This window comes from Chenopodium album, chromosome 14 (genome assembly GCF_948465745.1).
Source record: "Chenopodium album chromosome 14, dcCheAlbu1.1, whole genome shotgun sequence".
In the NCBI taxonomy this organism is placed as follows: Eukaryota; Viridiplantae; Streptophyta; class Magnoliopsida; order Caryophyllales; family Amaranthaceae; genus Chenopodium; species Chenopodium album.
In genome coordinates, this window is record NC_137847.1 from 7,302,324 (window position 1) to 7,320,620 (window position 18,297).

The 18,297-nt window shown below is 35.4% G+C and overlaps 4 protein-coding genes across 4 annotated transcripts; all 4 read left to right on the top strand.

Annotated features, from left to right (window-relative positions):
* The first annotated feature begins 278 nt into the window (after window positions 1-278).
* Window positions 279-5,554, top strand: LOC145579984 (uncharacterized). The gene is made up of 3 exons (XM_081637296.1): window positions 279-574; window positions 682-1,157; window positions 4,323-5,554. Exons 1-3 carry the CDS (start codon window positions 457-459, stop codon window positions 5,247-5,249), a joined length of 1,521 nt encoding a protein of 506 aa, XP_081493422.1. The 5' UTR covers window positions 279-456; the 3' UTR covers window positions 5,250-5,554.
* Window positions 5,555-6,543: 989 nt separating this feature from the next.
* LOC145579986 (uncharacterized) lies at window positions 6,544-11,756 on the top strand. Its single transcript, XM_081637298.1, has 10 exons — window positions 6,544-6,713; window positions 7,822-7,878; window positions 7,986-8,053; window positions 9,083-9,293; window positions 9,441-9,535; window positions 9,880-9,952; window positions 10,054-10,113; window positions 10,194-10,244; window positions 10,375-10,453; window positions 11,452-11,756. Exons 1-10 carry the CDS (start codon window positions 6,633-6,635, stop codon window positions 11,529-11,531), a joined length of 855 nt encoding a protein of 284 aa, XP_081493424.1. The 5' UTR covers window positions 6,544-6,632; the 3' UTR covers window positions 11,532-11,756.
* A 128-nt stretch (window positions 11,757-11,884) lies between these two features.
* LOC145579985 (glucan endo-1,3-beta-glucosidase 6-like) lies at window positions 11,885-13,980 on the top strand. The gene is made up of 2 exons (XM_081637297.1): window positions 11,885-12,604; window positions 12,731-13,980. The coding sequence occupies exons 1-2, from the start codon at window positions 12,264-12,266 to the stop codon at window positions 13,860-13,862; spliced, it is 1,473 nt and encodes a 490-aa protein (XP_081493423.1). The 5' UTR covers window positions 11,885-12,263; the 3' UTR covers window positions 13,863-13,980.
* Window positions 13,981-15,880: 1,900 nt separating this feature from the next.
* On the top strand, window positions 15,881-17,879 carry LOC145578779 (uncharacterized). Its single transcript, XM_081636081.1, has 2 exons — window positions 15,881-16,190; window positions 16,907-17,879. The coding sequence occupies exon 2, from the start codon at window positions 16,918-16,920 to the stop codon at window positions 17,605-17,607; it is 690 nt and encodes a 229-aa protein (XP_081492207.1). The 5' UTR covers window positions 15,881-16,190; window positions 16,907-16,917; the 3' UTR covers window positions 17,608-17,879.
* The last annotated feature ends 418 nt before the right edge of the window (window positions 17,880-18,297 follow it).

The window sequence follows — 18,297 nt, forward strand, 5'->3', positions numbered from 1 at the left end:
GAATTGGGTCATGTCATTATGTTAGTCTGGGTCATCTCACAAGTGCAAAGCAAGGACATCTAGTCGTCTACACTGCTAGTCTGCTACACACACGAGGAACAAATTATGATGACGTACAAAACAAATTAAGCCCAAATATTCAATTCAACAACTGTTTCTTTCTCTTTGTTTAGCCAAAAACGTAAAACAAATATTATTGCCGTCAAACTTCAGATTAATTATTCTTCATACTTTAAACCGTTTTTTAATTTTATTTATTTTTTCTTTATTTATTTGCTGATTTTACACCTTCATTTTCTCTCTCCTCTTCACTCTACTCCACTCCACTCCACTCCACTCTCACTTTCCACCATGGTAAACAACAGTTCATAAACCCTGCTACCCAAAAAAATCGAAATTCCATAAACCCTAGAATCAAAATCCCCATTTTTTTTGGTTTTTATTCAACCCTAAATCATGGATTTTAAATTTCGTTCAATGGAAGAAAGATCTTCAAGTTACTACTCTTCTTCCCCAAATTTTTCCACCCAGAATGTCAGCAATATTTCTTACTTTACTCGTCAAGCAATTCGAGGTAAATTCCCAATTTTAATTTTATCTGTTTTTTGATTGAATGTTGTTATTTGTCATAAAGTTTGATTCTTGATTATATTTTCGTTGATTTTTGGATTTTTTTTGTAGCGGGGTTTACTAGTCCAGACCCAATTCGCCGGGAATATAGTCGAAACCCTAACCCTAACCCTAATGAAATGCGGGAATCGATTCAGAGGGAGTTGGAGAAGGAGAGAATTAGAGCAGAAATTATTGCGGAGGAGGTTTATAGGAGGAGGATTTTGGAGGATGAAGTGAGGAGAGAGTTGATGTATGAGAGAGAATTGGCGTTGAGGCGAGGTGAGGGGGAATTTGGGTTTAGATCATCATCAATGCGGTTTGAAACTAGGGTTCCTTTGTTGACGAATTTTGAGCATCGAATCGGGGTTTCGCCTCACCGGGAAGTCGGGTTTCAAGGGTCTAATACGCTGCCGTTTCAGAGGGATCCTGTTATTGCTGGGAATGTGGATGGAAATGGGATTTCTGTGGGTGTGAGATTGAAGGAGATTAAGGAAATCAAGGGTTCTGCTTCAGAGATCAATAATAAGGATAAAATTATCTTCTTGGTCAGTAATTCCAATTTCTTTGTTGTTTTGAATTATTTGGTTGTTTTGTTAATTGAATTATTATTATTTTTGTATTGAATTTGTATGTTACTTTTATGTTAATGGTTGAATGCATTTGTAGTTAAATGAATGTAATGCTCGTTACATTGATCTTGTTATGTGTTATACTCATAAGTTGTGAGCAATTCCCCTGTTCATTATGTTTATATAAGCTGTATGCTGCAGCTTTTTAAAGTAGGATTTTTATAGTTTTTGCAGAAATTTGAAGTCCATTATTGGTACCTTACCTTGCTGTACATATGTGTTTTATGACGGGGTTCTGTTGTTTTGCACTCCGTATGATATAATGATCGACTGTTATGTTGGACTGTAGAGATCCCATTCTACTCCTGTAAGCTGTAACTTTGTTTTTTGTATTGGTGCTTGGTCTTTTGATGAGTGCATGAGTTCTCTGTTGTCAAAAGAAATGGAAGAATTAATAACATTAGTTTATTAGCACCTCATTGTTTACAGATTTATCTTTATCTGATCATGCTATTAGCCTATTAGCTAATAGCTATTACTGAGCACACTAGTTTGGAATGCTTTGATCATTTATCAAAAGTGACGATTAAGAACCCCAATTTAAAGTGTGTTGTTTAGTTATAGTAAGTTAGGAGAGTTGTTCAAATGAAAGGGGAAGCTAACAAACCACACCAACATTGGAGGAACTCTTTGAAAGATGTCAAGAAATGTTCTTGTCTTGTTCTCTTGATTAGCCTTCAAATATTGTGATCTGTATGGAACTTGCTTTGCAAAAAATCATTTACCTTTTGGGGCTCAGGGAAAAAATTTCTTTCAATTGGAGTAAGACAAATCAGCTCTCTCCTCTGTTGGGCACATGGCTGTCTGGCAGATGTGGGGCGGGGGCAGAGGTTGACAATGAGAAGTAGCCTTAAGCCCTAAATACAATCTTCAAGGTTTGCCATTCAAAATTTTCTGCTGTCTGCTCTAACTTCTTATCCAATTTCCAAAAATTATTATGAATGTCTCATATGTAAATAAGTTATTTAGGCTTTCTAATTAATTCACCTATTCTCTTTCTTTTTGGTGACAGTTCCTCATATTGTTTGGTTGCTTCCTTCCTCTATGACTTCGAATTATTTTCATTGGCCATTTTGCCCAGTTGATTGTAGAACTTTTTACTCAGACACATTAAGGATGAGGATGTTGAATATTGTTCTTAATCCAGCTCTTTTTTTAGCATCACATCTCTAAACCAAATTGATGCTTCACATTCTTGAGTTCTTTAACAATAATATTTGTTTTACTTGTTGGCTGCAATGCTGCATTGCATTGAATATCTATGGATCGCAATATTTCTTGTTACTCTTGAGAACAGATACTGAATTTCTTTTGACTGTTTCTAGATACTGATTCAATGTGGTTTTCTTTCTCTTTTTCTTGATCAACTTTGTTAACTTTCTATTGCTTAACAATACATTTAATGGGTGATTGTAACGTGGATGTGACAGATAGACTTGTGCACGCTGCAGGACTCTGTTCCTATTTGGCTGATTTGAAAACCTGGGGTAGCAATCATTGTCAAAATGATGGGCATGATGACCGTTAGAAACCTCTCTTAAGGTGGTCAATTAGTTCTGTAATAAAAATTTCTTATCATCTTAGAGTCTTAAATCCATGTTTCCATGTAAATTGTTTAGTTTGGATGGTCCTTCTTACAAATTTTTTTGAGTCTGCAGTACTCTTTAGGAGCTATATAATTAGCAGTGGATGTTAACAGTAACTAGCATGCTCCAGAACTTTTATCTGTTCATACGTATTCGGGAAACTTTCATTTTTATAGTGTGAGGCTTGATGACTGTCTTAGTTGATACCTTCAAAATCCTGACATTCTTCTCACTGGGATTTAAGGGTTTTCTTGTTGTTGCTGTTGTTGTTGTTGTTGTTTTTTTTTTTTTTTTTATAATTTTGTTTTTTGTTATTTTTTAAAATTTTAGATATTGAATTTAGCCATATTTTTGTGTTTGATGGGTGGTGACACTTTTGAAAGTTGCACTCTACATCTGTTCTTATTATCCTATAAGTTTATGTTTACATCTATTCTTATTATATAGTAAGTTTATGCTACTTCTTCAAATTACCCTAGGGCATGTCTTTAAACTTGACATGTTTTTGAACTTTGAGCTAGTATGGAGACTCGTAGAATGAATTGGGACCTACCAGCCTATGGGCAAGTGCGAAGGAAGACACTGTATACGGACCCAACCCTGGTTTATATATTCCTATCCACACCAATGTTAGGTACCATAACTATAAAATATCTATCTGCTACCAGATATACAGCATAAAATGAAACCAACTCCTACGCTTGGCAGTTACCTGTTATCCCCCATACCAGCTCGGATGTATCTGCAGCCATCATCTTGAAGCCAAATATCCTGATAATTACCCATTATGAACTGCTACCAGATGCATAAACATAAACAAATTCCTACTCTTGCTAGTTACTTTTATCCTTCATACTAGTTAGCCATCATGTTGATTGTTGAACGTTGAAGTCATCTTTACCCTACTTTATACAGCTACCCTGGTGATAAGTTTACATAGTTCTAATCACTCTCCTATAATAGTGTTGAAGTCATCATGTTGAAGTCATCTTTACCCTACTTTATAAACAGCTGTCTATAAGTTGGTTATACAGGTACCCTGGTGATAAGTCTACGTAATTCTAATCACTCTCCTATAATAGTGTTGGCATACACTGTTATATGTTTTTTTCTTGCCCTTTGTCAGTTTCTCTTATAGTGGGAACTGGGAAGGGATCAAAGAATCCACCATGTGGATATGGGTGTGTGTGTGGTTTACCTGTTGCTATCCATTTACTTCTGTGTTGGTGTTATTTCTTTGTAGGGTGAACAAATAACATGTTTTTTAATGTTGTACGGTTGTACCTTGGTGATTTTTTTTTTCCCCAATGAGTTACTATGAGCATTGCAACAGCTGCTTGTATCTATCTTATTGTTACTTGGAAACCTTCTTTTCATTGGTCTTATTTATGCTTTTAGAAACAAACTGGAATTTCAATGTGCCATTGCCATGGCAGTGCTGTTGGGCTTTCACCATTTACTTTTCTGTATGTATTTTCTCTGAGCATAATTGCAGGCTAAGCCCAATACAACTGAGTTGAAGCGTAAAGCGACAACACCACCAATTGGAGCTACTGTGGACACATGTGACATGTCAAAGAAGCCGAAAAGCAAAGATGAGTGGAGTTGTGCTCTATGTCGTGTTACTGCTACAAGCAAGCGGGCATTAGATGATCATCTGCAAGGGAAAAAACACAAGTCTCGAGAGAGTGGATTATGCTCTCAGAGAACAGGCTTTGGTACTAGCCCATTACCAAAAATGGGTAGTGCTAGTGCAGGCAAGCCTGTCAAAGTACCTGGCGCAACTGAAAGCCCAAGCTTTCAGTTGGAAAAAGTTGAAAATGAACCAGCACTATCAGAAACTGACAATAAGATTACCCTCTTGCAGGGAAAGGAGACTTGTATAGAGAAAAAGAAAAATAAGAAAGCAGCTACACCTCAAAAATCACCTGCATGTGCTGAATCGAATAAAAAGTTCAAATTTTTTTGCGAACCATGTCAGGTTGGAGCTTACTCTATGAAAGTGATGAATGCCCATAAGAAGGGCAAACGTCATTTGTCAAAAGTTGCGAATATCAATAAAGCTGAGGATGCTGCTTCAGTTAAAAAGCCTGCACCAAAAGGTGCAGCTGAGGAAAATAAAGATAATAGTAAGGAAGTAGATGTGGCTGGTTCTGTGGAGAATGTTATGGTTGAAGTTAAGGAGGAGTTAGATATTGCTGCTGTGGAAGAGATAAATAATGAAATTGAGGGAGAACTTGTTGAAAGCTGCAAAGAAAATGTTGATTGTGATGTGGATGAAAAGAAGGAACTGGACATTGCTGCTGTGGAAGAATTGAAATTTGAAGTAGAGGAAGAGCAAGTAGAAAGCAGCAACGAAAACATCAGTTGTAATGGGGCTGGAGTTGATCAAGGCAAGCATAAGGTGCTTGAAGTTGTTTAGTGTTTGCTGTGAAGGATGAAAATAACTAGGTATTTATCAGTATTGACTTTTAACCCGGTTGCTGAACAACCGTCTTGTAAACTAATTGACTGTGAAGAGGCAAGAGATATACAGTAATGATCTGCTGAAATCTCTGCACTACAAGCTCTGATGTAGTCTGCCTGGTGATGTGTTTTCCAGTATTGTTATAGTGACTTCCTAAATAGAGGTCCACTTAGATTGTCCGTTGCTCGTTATGAGTATTTGATGGAACCTCCATCCTCCTGTGAATAAATTATTCTGTTATGCAATTTGTTTTCGTATAATTTTACTCTGATCATTAGAACTGGAAGATACATTGTTTCAGTTTGTCGTCTTGATGTTAAGTGATTTGAAAATTTTCAACCCCATTTAAAGAAACGGGTTGGAAAAGTCGACCTTAGCCCAACCAATTTATGAAGCAGGTTACCAAAATATGTTTACTCATTAGGAATTCGGGATACTATGATAAAATAGCATGCATTGGTAGGAAGTTGTATATTTTTAGTCGAGGTCTCTTGGTTGATATGTTAGATCAATTTTCACATTGTTTGCTCGGTAGGAAGTTGTATTGGGCGAGCAAGCAACAGGGTCTAGGTTATGTAAAGCGTCGTCGTCAGATCTGTGATGAAGATGTATGTTTGTAGTTATGCATGTTTACAATTTATCTGAGACTGCCTCACGTTTGTCTTTGAGTAGTACTTGCAACATGCAGGTTATTCATGACTTGTCGTTCAGGTTGCATATTCTTTGTTTAGTCTATTTCTGTTGATTTATCCAGTACTCTGTAATATATACCTATTCGTCTCAAACTATTTCGAAACGATTTCACTCACTGCTACGGAGTATTATAATACGTAGTACAGAGTGCATATTTTTGTTTCATTGCCATTAAGCTATGGTCACGTTCTCTCTAGCTCACAGTTTTATTTTTACTTTTTATCTTCTACTCCGTATCAAATTTACTTTTTGACAGATTGACACATCTACGAGACTACGATGAGCAAACTTAATGACCCAATTAATGAAATAACACAAAGATGATTAAGTTTGCCTTATTCCAAATTACCTTACGAACTTTTTATTTTCATTACTAAATGTCTAAATCCGACAATTCAATCTTTATTTTCATTACGAAATGTCTAAATCCAACCATTAAACCCAGTCCCATCCGATTTCAAAATAAAGGTTTCCGATATAAACCCGACCGAACCCAATTCAAAAACCCGAATCCGAATTAAGGTGGATAGAATTATAAGCAGAATATAGAATAGAATAAATTCACTTATACTTCCTCGGAGGGGGAAGTAGTATTATTATCTCACCACCTTCTTTGCTCCGATCCACCTCGCCGGTGCCGGAGTTATGATGCCGGAGCCGCCGCCGTTTCAGGAAGCTAACCGCTGCGACGTCTGTAAATGCAGCTTCAATGCTTTTCGTCGTCGGGTATTTCATCAATTCTTCTCTTTTCCGTCGATTTCATTCAATTCTGCGTTAAATGTTTGATTTATTGAAGTAATTATAAATTTGAAGGATAATTTGATGTAATTAGTTAGTTCAATTGTTGAATTATCTGGAATTTTGCAATTTAAGGTATGTTTTAATTGATGATCAGATCTAATTTATCAGGGGATGCTGGAAATTATGTTGAATTAAAGGATTTAGGTTGTGCTGTTAGTTTCTGCTTGATTATTGGGGGTTTTTTTTTATAGCAATTTTAAGCTTTGATTTGAGTATAATTATTGCGGTTTTGTTCAAACGATGATCAATTAGTTTGATGGGGATTTTGTGTGCTGATTTGACCAATTACGGTTGAGTTATGTTTAAGTTCTAGTATATTGATACAAATTCTGACTCGAAGGGTTTTCCGCCTTTTTCCAGTGGAATGCAGGACGGATTAAATTAAGGGTTTAAAGTCTTTTAACAGTGATGGAGTATGCATTTTTGTAGTTTGTCATCCATTTTGGTTAGCAAGGTTGCCTATATTTAGTGGAGTTGAGCAATGGCGGATCCAAGAATTCCATTTGGGGTAGCATTAATATTCAACATTACAATATAAGCCACTTTAAACATTATATCCCTTGAATTTTGAAATACTAAAATTAATAAAAGGAAAGTACTTCTGATAATTGAATTTTAGATTGTGTACTTACAAAATATGAAAAGAGAAGAAAAAGGAAATGTTTAACTCTTGCTTTACCGACTAGCTTCACTACTCACCCCACTAACTTAAGGTGTGTTTCTTGCTGGTTAATTTCTCATTCTTTATTTTTAGAAACAAATTTCATTCGAAGACTAGAAGGGTCAGGAACTCAGGATTATTACAATGATTGATGCAATTATTATAAACAGTCGATGTAATCTGTATATCCCACTTTTTAAGGCATAGTAGCAAGATTGATGGTATAATGGCTAAGGTTTAAGAATGCTGTGACGGATAAGAGTTAGAAGAGGGAATTGATGCCTTGATGGTGCTACCAAAGACCAGTAATTTTCTCAAGTATATGTCTTTATTTTCTCGGTTTGCTCTTCTCATGTTTTCCTTCTTTTGCAGCATCATTGCCGATGTTGTGGGAGGACCCTATGTAATGAGCATTCATCTGATCAAATGGTAAGGATCTTATATGATTTATTCTCCTATTTAGCTTTTGATATTTATTAAAATGGTCTTTGTTGATCAAACTGCATCTCATATGTTAGTAATTGCTTTTTCTTCAGCCTTTACCACAATTTGGCATTCACACCAATGTTAGAGTTTGTTCTGATTGTTTCAACAACTTCTCCAAGTAAGTGTTTTTCCACAGGTGTCTTCTTCTTTTTAGGACTATAATTTTCCTATTCTATGTGAGTACGTGGTAGTGAAATTTTTGTATCTCCATTATGTGATAGGTGTCTATGACGGTAATATGTCTTGATAAGAAGTTGAGGAAGAGTGGATGGTGTAATAGAAACACTTCTTATTAAAACTCCTGTAGTCTTGCGCCTACTCCTAAAAGAAAATCACTTGAATATTGGACATGATGGTTGATACTCTTGAATACTCCGTATTTCCTCAGCTATCAATCTCATGCTGTACTAGACTTTATTGAGTGTATAATCTTGTAACAGGGAAGTGTTCACTAGTCAGTGATCAGTCTGATATTCTGATTACTCGTTCTAGTACTTCCAAAATGCAATTAGAGAACTAGATGATGCTTTTAATATGAAGCTATCAAACCATTTCCCATTTCCTGTCGAAGAAGGTAGAGACAAGTTACAAGTAGCATTGTTAGAGATTTACCTTGTATTTTCACATACCAAAAAAAAAAAAAAACTATGTTTCAATGAATAGTTTTCTTTGGCCGGTGATTATTAAACGATGTATGTGTGTTCTCTTATGCTCCCATTAGGGCTTATTTCTAGTGTAGTGGCCTGCATGTATCCTTGTCGTGAACTCTGTGTCAGGTAACCTTAACTCATTTTCCTCCTAAAGAATAGCCTTACAAAATTTTAGTTGTAATTGATGAAAAATCTAAGCTGAGCTGATAATGAAATTTTTATTATTAATGCATCTTGTGACTCTAGAATAACTTTTGGGAGATTCATCTTCAACATGTAGTATGGAAGGCTTTGTCATGTCACTGAAAGAAAGATGAAGCATGTTCACTAACATGTCTTAATTTTGGGCTCTCAATCCTATCTCTACGTTATGCTTGAGATTCAATCGTTATTCAGAGCAGTCAAGACCTTCATTCGTAATCTGTCTTGTTCTTTCTGTTGATTTGTGTGAAGTTGTACAAGTTTCTGAGCAATAAATTGATTTTATTTTGGTGTAGATCTACAGATGGCAGTGTAGGGCCTACAACACAAAGTAATCATTCCATCTCAGAAGCTATTTCAACTTTAGACTTAAATGAAGATTCAGGACATACAACTTCATCATCTGCATTACAGCCACCTGTATCAAATATTCCAGAATGCAAATGTGGTATGCCTTTGTGCATTTGCGTGGTTTCACTTCCACCTGCTCCAGCAGCTCCTGTTCAGGTAAAGAAACATCTATTAATACTTGCTATCTAGTCATTTGTTTCATCTTTCATGTGTCAGAAACTCGAGGAATTTCTGACACAAATGTTCAATTAGTACGTACGTGTTATCTTTATTTTGCTCTGTTTTCCATTTGCTCAAAAGCAGACTGTAACCACTTCTTCAGCAACTTTATCTTCAACAACAAAGAAGACAGATGGCATTTCAAGGCAAAGACGTTCTGCTCAAGATAGCAGACAAGGGTATGTTCACACTTGTCTTCACACTTAGCTTATAAGTTGATTTCAGAATGTGCGTTAGATCTAGAAGATGTCTAACATCTACTTTATACATACTAAATTCTGAAACTGTATGATTGCTGTTTAGATTTGTACAATTGTGTGATACATATTTTGGAACACTCCAAATCCAACACCTTCTATTAGCTATTTTATCATTTACTATAGTATGAGAGGAAGAAACAATTTTTAATACCTTGTTATAAATTTTTTTTTTGTGTACACTTATGGTCTAAACATTATCCATTCAAATTTGATGGATTTCTGGAAGTTCTCTTGTAACCACCTAATGTTAATATTGCTTGCAGTTTAAGTGTCAGTGTTGGTCCTTCAGCTAGTGGTTCAGAGAAACCTCAGGCAAATTATGAAGTGAATGGGGAGGTATGCAGATTAGAGAGTAGATTGTCCTGTAGCAAGGCTGACTTTTTTCCTTATTAATTATGCGCTCGATTGAGTTTAGTTGTGCTCTTTTTGCTTCTCAGGGCTTAAGAGAAGCAATTAAAAGTGGTGATCTTGCTGGGGTCAAGGATCTTCTTAAAAAGGTATTTGCATATTTTGCTCCCCTCTAGCTTTGATGCGATGAATCCGATGATCTGAAACTAATATATCTACTTTCTCGTAGGGTGTGGATTCAAATTATTGTGACAAGCAAGGATTGTCGTTGCTTCACCTGGTAAATATCTGTTTTGGAAGATGACTTTCAATTTCCAAACGAATGCAGTTTGGTGGTTAAAATTGACAATTATGTGTGGTTTTTCTTTTTCCCCCCCTTTTTGATTAAATGGTGTCAATCTTTTTTACAGGCTGCAGTTTTCAATCAAACTGAAATAGTTTTTTGCCTTATGGATCATGGTGCTAGATTGGACTGCAAGAACTCCCTAGGTAATTATACATGTTATTTTTAGATTTTTTATGTTGTTGTTGCTGGTGTCTTGGGGTGATAATGAGCCAATCCTAACTTTGTAAAAAACCTGGAAATTGTAACCAAGTAAATATCTTTTTTATGTTTTAATACTTCATTTAAGTAGATCATCTAACTTTGTAAGATCCCGTTAGTGTTGTTCACTAGTATGAGATTGGGTACGGGTATGCAATTTGCTACCACGTATTGTTAAATTAGGCCAAAATGTACCACTTTCACATATTAATTTGCCATTCTTGCTTTGTGGGGCAATTAGGTAAGCATGGTCCTTGTAAATTCTGTGCCACATTAATGAAGTATAAATTACAAGTAATTTTATGTAATATGTGAAATCATAGAATGCAAATATTTTATAGCCCCACAAGTTGAGCTTAGCCCCTCAAGCCGATAACAATTTGCTCATGAGCCAGCTAGGCCTATTAGCACCCCTTGGGATTTCCAAATATATCTTAAACCAGAATGAAAATTGTACAGGACTTGAAAGCTCTTGAAATTTCCCTAATAGTTACATGCTATGTTACTCGGACTCGGTACCCATGTCCGACACGGGTACGTGTCCAAGTGTCCGACTCGGCTATTTTGTGAAAAAATTCTATGATTTCCAACTAAAATGAAGTGTCCATGTGTCATACCCATGTCCGAGGGTCGAGGGTCCGACACGGGTACTTGAGGTAAAATGAAGAGTCCGGGTAACATAGGTTACATGGTGCAATGATGTCTTCTATATCACACATTCCGCCTTAATGATTACATGGCTACATCTATGATCTGTATACACCTTACAGGTTCTAGGTAACTTGTTTATTGTCCTGCTCATAAAACATGTGTTGAGATCAAATCTATAAGGGCAGTAAAGAATAGAGCCTGAACGCGATCTTTTTTCTTTTTTTAACAAATACATATATAGTTACTATTAACTCAGAGTAGCAATCTGTAATTACCATTTAACATCTTGCAGGGGAGACGCCGTTAGACTGTGCCCCCGCCACTTTGCAGTACAAAATGAAGAAAAAGATAGAGGGAGAAGGATTGGCATGACGGTCAGTGTTCATTTCCTCACCTCGCAAGAGACTGGGTCTCAGTTTTGCATATCAAATGATGGCTATGCTCTTGCTGCTGTATCTGTAACCTATTGTATTATTATGAACTAGTTGAGAGATTCCCAGCGTTGAGTGAAGTTTTGTACACTCAACACGGTTAGAATTATGCTGTTTATTCCTTATTTCCCTCTTAATAAAATTTTTAACCAAATAATTGTCGAAATTAGTGAGTTTTGCCTTTTTGAAACAGTACAGTGGTCAAACTGAACAGGAATAACTCAGACTTAAGGTGAAAAGCATTACAGGTACAAAATCAGGGTGATGCAACTTCTGCTGCTGAAAGTTGTTAGATTGGAAGAACAATTGGTTTCCCCTTTAGAAAAGACGCCTTTTAAGATATGGTATCAGATAAAATAATCCAACATAAAAGTAATAAAAAAAAGGTGTGTATGTTTCCAAAAGAAGTCAAACAAAAGTATAAGCTTAGAAAATTTACATAAATGTTACATGATTCTTTTCTTGTTAGATTCCCCTTTTTTCCCTCTTGCAGGCTACGAATCAAAGGTTTTGGTATCAAATTCCTTATCATAACTTCATGAATTCTCTTTCCCTTTCTTTCCCATTATTCCAGCATTTGTTTGTCTTTTAACATTTACTCAAACTCCTACATATAATCGCTTCAAGGCCGACCTCAACCACAAATCAATGCAAGAAAACAAAATTACAGAAAATGGGATCACACGAATCACACGGGTGTTTGTTGTTCTTTATAATTGGTGCATGTTTAGTGGCAGGCGGTCTGGGTATGGGTGTCAACTGGGGATCGATTTCGACTCATCCTCTACCCCCGGAAATAGTAGTGAAGCTGCTCAAGGACAATGGGTTTAACAAAGTAAAGCTCTTTGAAGCAAATCATGGCCCGCTTAGAGCTCTTGGAAATTCAGGTATTGAAGTTATGGTAGGAATTCCTAATAATATGTTAGCATCCCTTGCTGGGAATGTTCAGGCTGCTGTCAACTGGGTGAACCAGAATGTCTCCACTTATGTCTCCAACAGCGGGGTTGATATAAGGTAATAATAATGCGTGCATTTATCGTTGTAACCACTATATATATCATGGATTTGTTTAGCTAAACATGTTTATTTTTCCATAGAACTGCAAAATCTGGATGAACATTAACATCTTTAAAATGTCAGATATGTTGCTGTTGGAAACGAGCCATTTCTAAAAGATTACGGAGACCAATTCACCCACACTACACTTCCAGCACTGCAGAACATCCAAGCTGCCCTTATCAAAGCCGGCTTAGCACACAAAGTGAAGGCCACAGTCCCATTGAATGCTGATGTCTACCAATCTGATACCACTCTTCCTTCAGGAGGCAGCTTTCGAGCTGATATACATGACCTCATGATATCTATTGTCAAATTCCTCAATAATAATGCTGCCCCTATAATGGTTAACATATACCCATTTCTCAGCCTTAACAGTGACCCCAATTTTCCCATGGATTTTGCCTTCTTCGAGGGTGGATCACACCCTATAGTTGATGGCCCTGTTACCTACACCAATGTCTTTGACGCCAACTATGACACCCTTATAGCAGCCCTAGAGAAGAGCGGCTTCCCTAACATGCCCATCATTATTGGGGAAGTAGGATGGCCTACTGATGGTGCTCCTAATGCTAACATAGCTAATGCTAGAAAGTTTAACCAAGGTCTTGTCAGTAGGATCGTCCAAGGTAAGGGCACTCCTAAACGCCGTACACCCCCAGATGTTTACATATTTTCTCTCATCGATGAAGATGCAAAGAGTGTAGATCCAGGGAACTTCGAGAGGCATTGGGGGATGTTCAATTATGATGGCAGTTTAAAGTATCAATTGACCATGGGAAGAGATAAAACACTTGTTCCTGCAAAAGGGGTTAAGTATTTGCCTAAAAAGTGGTGTGTTATGTCTCCTCAAGCGAGTCCTTCTCCTTCAACTATTGCCAGCAGCATTAGCTATGCTTGCCAATTTGCTGACTGCACTTCACTTGCATACGGCTCTTCTTGTGGTAACTTGGATGCTCGTAGTAACGCGTCTTATGTGTTTAACATGTACTATCAGATCAAGAACCAGAGTGCTGGTGCATGTAATTTCAATAATATGGCAATGACTACTACAACTGATCCTTCACAACGTGGATGTAGATTCGAAATTATGATCGATATTACTAAGACTCCGAAGAATGGGAGCCCTTCTCCATCATCATCGTCCTCGAGTTTGCTAAAGGCAGTGAGTATGATCTCGGTTATGGTGGCATTAACCATCAGTTTTGCACCCTGAGTTTGGTGTTAAACAAAGAGTACTTCGATTTTTAAATGTAGGTTAAGGAATAAGGAATGCATTATTTGTACATAATAAATTGTTTCAACATATATTATGGTGTATATATATTTTGATTCTTGAAGCTTATAATTATGTGAACAGAAAAATTGCTCAATAAGGACAATAACCCCTTCTTACCAATTTGAGTAACACTCATTGACATCCCCATAGTACATCTATGTTGAGAATCACAAGTTTAGTGAGCAACGTTGTTACACTTTACTTTCTTCGTTTCACTAAAATCGCAACACTTACAGTGGCGGATCCACTAGCACAGCTACCCCTTGAAAAAAAATATAATAATAATAATAAATAAATAAATGTAGTTCAAAGAGAGTATTATAGATAATTGGTCTCTTAGAGGCTGCCATAACAAATTTAATACTAACTTCCGTTGCTTACCTTTTTAACATAAAAGAGACCTGTCTTTGTTGTTTAGAGAGCCACAAGGGCGGGGGTGAGAATCGATCCCACAATTTCCTGAAATCGGGAGGAAAGCTCTAACCATTTGAGCTATCCCTCACTCTCTCAGAGACTTGTCTTTGTGAATTGTTCTCTTAGAGGCTACTATAACAAAATTAATACTAACTTTTGCTGCTTTCCATTTTAACATAAAAAGAGACCTGTCTTTGTGAATTGTTCTTGAAAGATGTATGGAATATTTTCCTTAAGCTTTGTTATTGCTTTTCACAGAATATATATACAAAGGGTTAATAGCATTATCCTAGGCTACAAACTAGGAAGTCAAACTACCAAATACTAGCTTTTGCTGCTTTCCTTTTTAACATAAACACCTGTTTTTCCAAAAAAAAAACAAGTCTTAAGAAATATATTTAGCTTTTCAATGGTATGCACAACACCGTGCTTGTGAAATGCCATTTAGCTTTTCATGCATTAGTGCTTGTACTTAGGGGTGTTCGTTCGGACTTTGGATTGGACTGAAGCCTAGTCCAATCCAATCCGAAATATATTTGGACTCTTATTTTATAGTCCAAATCCAAATCCAAAGTTTTCAAAATCCAATCCAATTCAATCCAAATTAAAATCTCATACTTCAAATCCAGTCCAATCCGAATTAATAATAAAAAAAATTTCCTAAGAAATTCAAAAGAGTCCTAACTTCGATAAACAAAACAAACTTTAAATTGTAATGAGGGGATTTGGCGGATTTGGGCTATTGGGTTTGGACTTTCTAATGCTATATGGGTTGAGGTTTATAGTATTACTATTACTATTTATTTTATATATTTATTTTTAAATTCAAATTATTTGGACTGAATTGGACTTTTTAGACTTAAAAAATTAGAGTCCAAATCCAATCTGAAAATCCGAATTTCAAAATTTTTGAGTCCAAATAAAAAAAAGTTCAATCCGAATAGCTTATTTGGACTGGATTGAATTGGATTCCGGACTAGAGTCCGAATAATGGACACCCCTACTTGTACTAAGTCATTTGTTGGCATTTCTTCCATAATAAAAGTAGTTAAGATTCTCTCTCTCTCTTTTTTTTTTTTTTTTTTTTTTTTTTTTTTTACCTTCTTTGTTCTAATAGTTTAATTAAGATTATGTAGATCAAATCATAATTGATTAGTGAAAAGTCAATGGTTTTATTCTAAAAATTTGGACAAAAATATATGGTAAGAGAGAATAATACAGTTAACATCTTTATTTATTTATTTATTTTTTTTATGCAAACCGTTAACATCTTTTGTGGTCAAGTAAAAAATTGTATATAAAAATATTTATTGGTGAATTTGTTGCACTAAAGAGCACACATTAGAAAAACCGTTAAACAATTAGTTAAAAGGTCATACTTGTATTATTTTTGACAAACTTTCTTATACGAATTGTCGAATTGTATAGTAGAATCTTCTAGTATAAAAACTTTAAAGCAATGTTATAGCAATTTTTTTTGGGAAAAAATCAACTACTATAAAAAAAATATATAACTTGTGGATAATTTGATTTAAATTATGGAAAGATTTTTTAGATTTTTTTTTTTTGAAAGATAAGATTTTATTACTTTTTTTTTTAAGCAAGATAAGATTTTATTATATTTGATTTAATTATGGTAATTTGATATTTTACAGGATTAGAAAAGTTTTACTTAGAGGTTTTAGTTTGTGTGAGTTATATTAATTAAAATATTGGCACCTTAAACATTTATCTCATAAAAGACTCGTGAAAAAAAATTAATAAAAAAAAAATCGGGTTTTAAGTTCTCCGTTGAGGCGCACTCAACGTTCTCCATTGAGGCACTCATCGAAGCAGCTTCTGTGTTGTGAGGTTAGTTGTTGTTTCCTTTTCTCATCCTAATTTCAACTCACAATTTAGGGTTTATTCTTCGTCTAATTTTATTATTTGTTAGTTTAGGGTTTAAAAATCTTAACTTTTGGTTTAATTTACTTAAATTATGACTTTATTTTTATAATTGAATCGTATATCCCTAAAATTATTTGATTTTTCGAGCTTTATATCACGAGTTAATCAAATATCCTTAATTGAATTTTATGTGATAATTCCATCACATAATTTCGAGCATAGTTTGATAATTGAATCATTGAGCCTAATTTGATGATTGAATCGTATACCCCTAATATTTATGTGATTTTTCGATCCTTGATTGATCATTGAATCAAATAACCTAATAATGTATGATTTTCCTAGCTATAATTGATAATTGAATGAAGCATCCCTAAACATATGTGATTTTTCGAGTCTTAATTGCTAATTGCACCAAATATCCCAAAAAATTTGTGATATTTTAAGCCTTAATTGATAATTGAACGTTGCTAATGTATCGCAGAACCCTTTAATGTTAGTATTGAACTATGAAATTAGACCTCTGGCGTATAGGTAAATTTTGCTAGGCGACTGGTTTAAATATAAGCAGTTAATTGTTTCTCTATATCACGATTATGGGATGATCTGAATGAGAAGAAAGTGAGAGTTTTAGAATTAATTTCTAAATTAGAGAGTAATTTTTGACTTTGTTGTTGCAGAATTTGATACAATGAGCTATAATACTGGTAAGCTTGGTTTAAGTTCAGCAATGGAACCAGGCATCAAAGTTAAATCGTGGGCATTCAATGAAGATCCTGGTGATAGCCAGAGGCCAGTCGATGATTTCTTCACCATCTACTTACTAGTAAATTATTTTGGGGGCCCGAGCACTACTGGGACGTTAAAGTTGAAGAGAGAAAGTAGTGATTGGCATTTTGATATCATGAATTGGTTTGCTGAGCTTGATGTTGATATGGATGCTTGGGATTGTACCATGAATGTTGTGGTGGAAAGTTGTGAGATTTTGCTCAGGCTTGTTGCTGAATCTGGCCGCAAGTCTCTGGAATTCAAAGTTGAGGTTTTCCTAAAAGATGAGGATGAGGATTACCAAGAGGAAGTGGATTACCAGCTCATGTATTCTGATGACATTGATTCCGGCTTTTTTGAACAGGATTGCAAACCCATGTATTCATCTGATACTGATGACATAAAATCTCTTCTACAGGATAGTGGAGTCAGCTTTGGTAACGGCCATTCAAGAACTATGAATAATTGTTCGATATGTTTAGAGGAGTTTGGGATGTCAAATGATGTGGCGACACTTCCTTGCTTTCATATGTATCATGAAAAATGCATGATTCGGTGGGTTTTTCAAGGAAAACGAACATGTCCATTATGTAGATTGGAGATAAAAGCGTAGTGTTAAGTTACATAGAGAAACTTTCATTGGGAAGAATTGGTGATTTGATTGTAGATAAATATGCACATTCGACACTGTCTAGCCAAGAAGGCTCTTCAAATTGTTAGTCTCGCGTTTTCTTGTAAGTTAGGATATTTAAGAGCTCTAGTATTTAGTGCTACCAATTGTGTAATTTTTAATATAAGAACTTTCAACTTTGTGAAACTATCAGGATTATCAAATTCAATGTACTATTTGCATCTGTCAATGTTAAAGATTATTCCTGTTTTTTACATCCTCAGTTGCTTCTTATTTATTTATTTATTTATGACAATGTTAAAGCTTCCTAATTATTATCTGGTGTAAGGTATTTATGCTACAATGGTAGTTTGGTTGTTTATAAATCTTGTTAATTTTCACATCTTTGACACCTTCTGTTTAGCTCTCCTGCATTTCTTCTGCATCTTCCTCTTTTAGCAGTGCCCTTTCTTTCCCTTCGTTAACATTCAAAATCCATGCGTGCATTAACCATTCACAGCTACCATATAAGCCTTCATGCTTATCTCCAATGACCTTCTAATCTAACAATGCCTACCCCAACAGTTTACATAACCTCGTTCAAAGTTTCCTCTACTTGACATGCTGGTTTAATTTTTTGATCAATTATGTGGCTTAAAACAAAATCACCATGAATTTGGCAGGATAGAAATC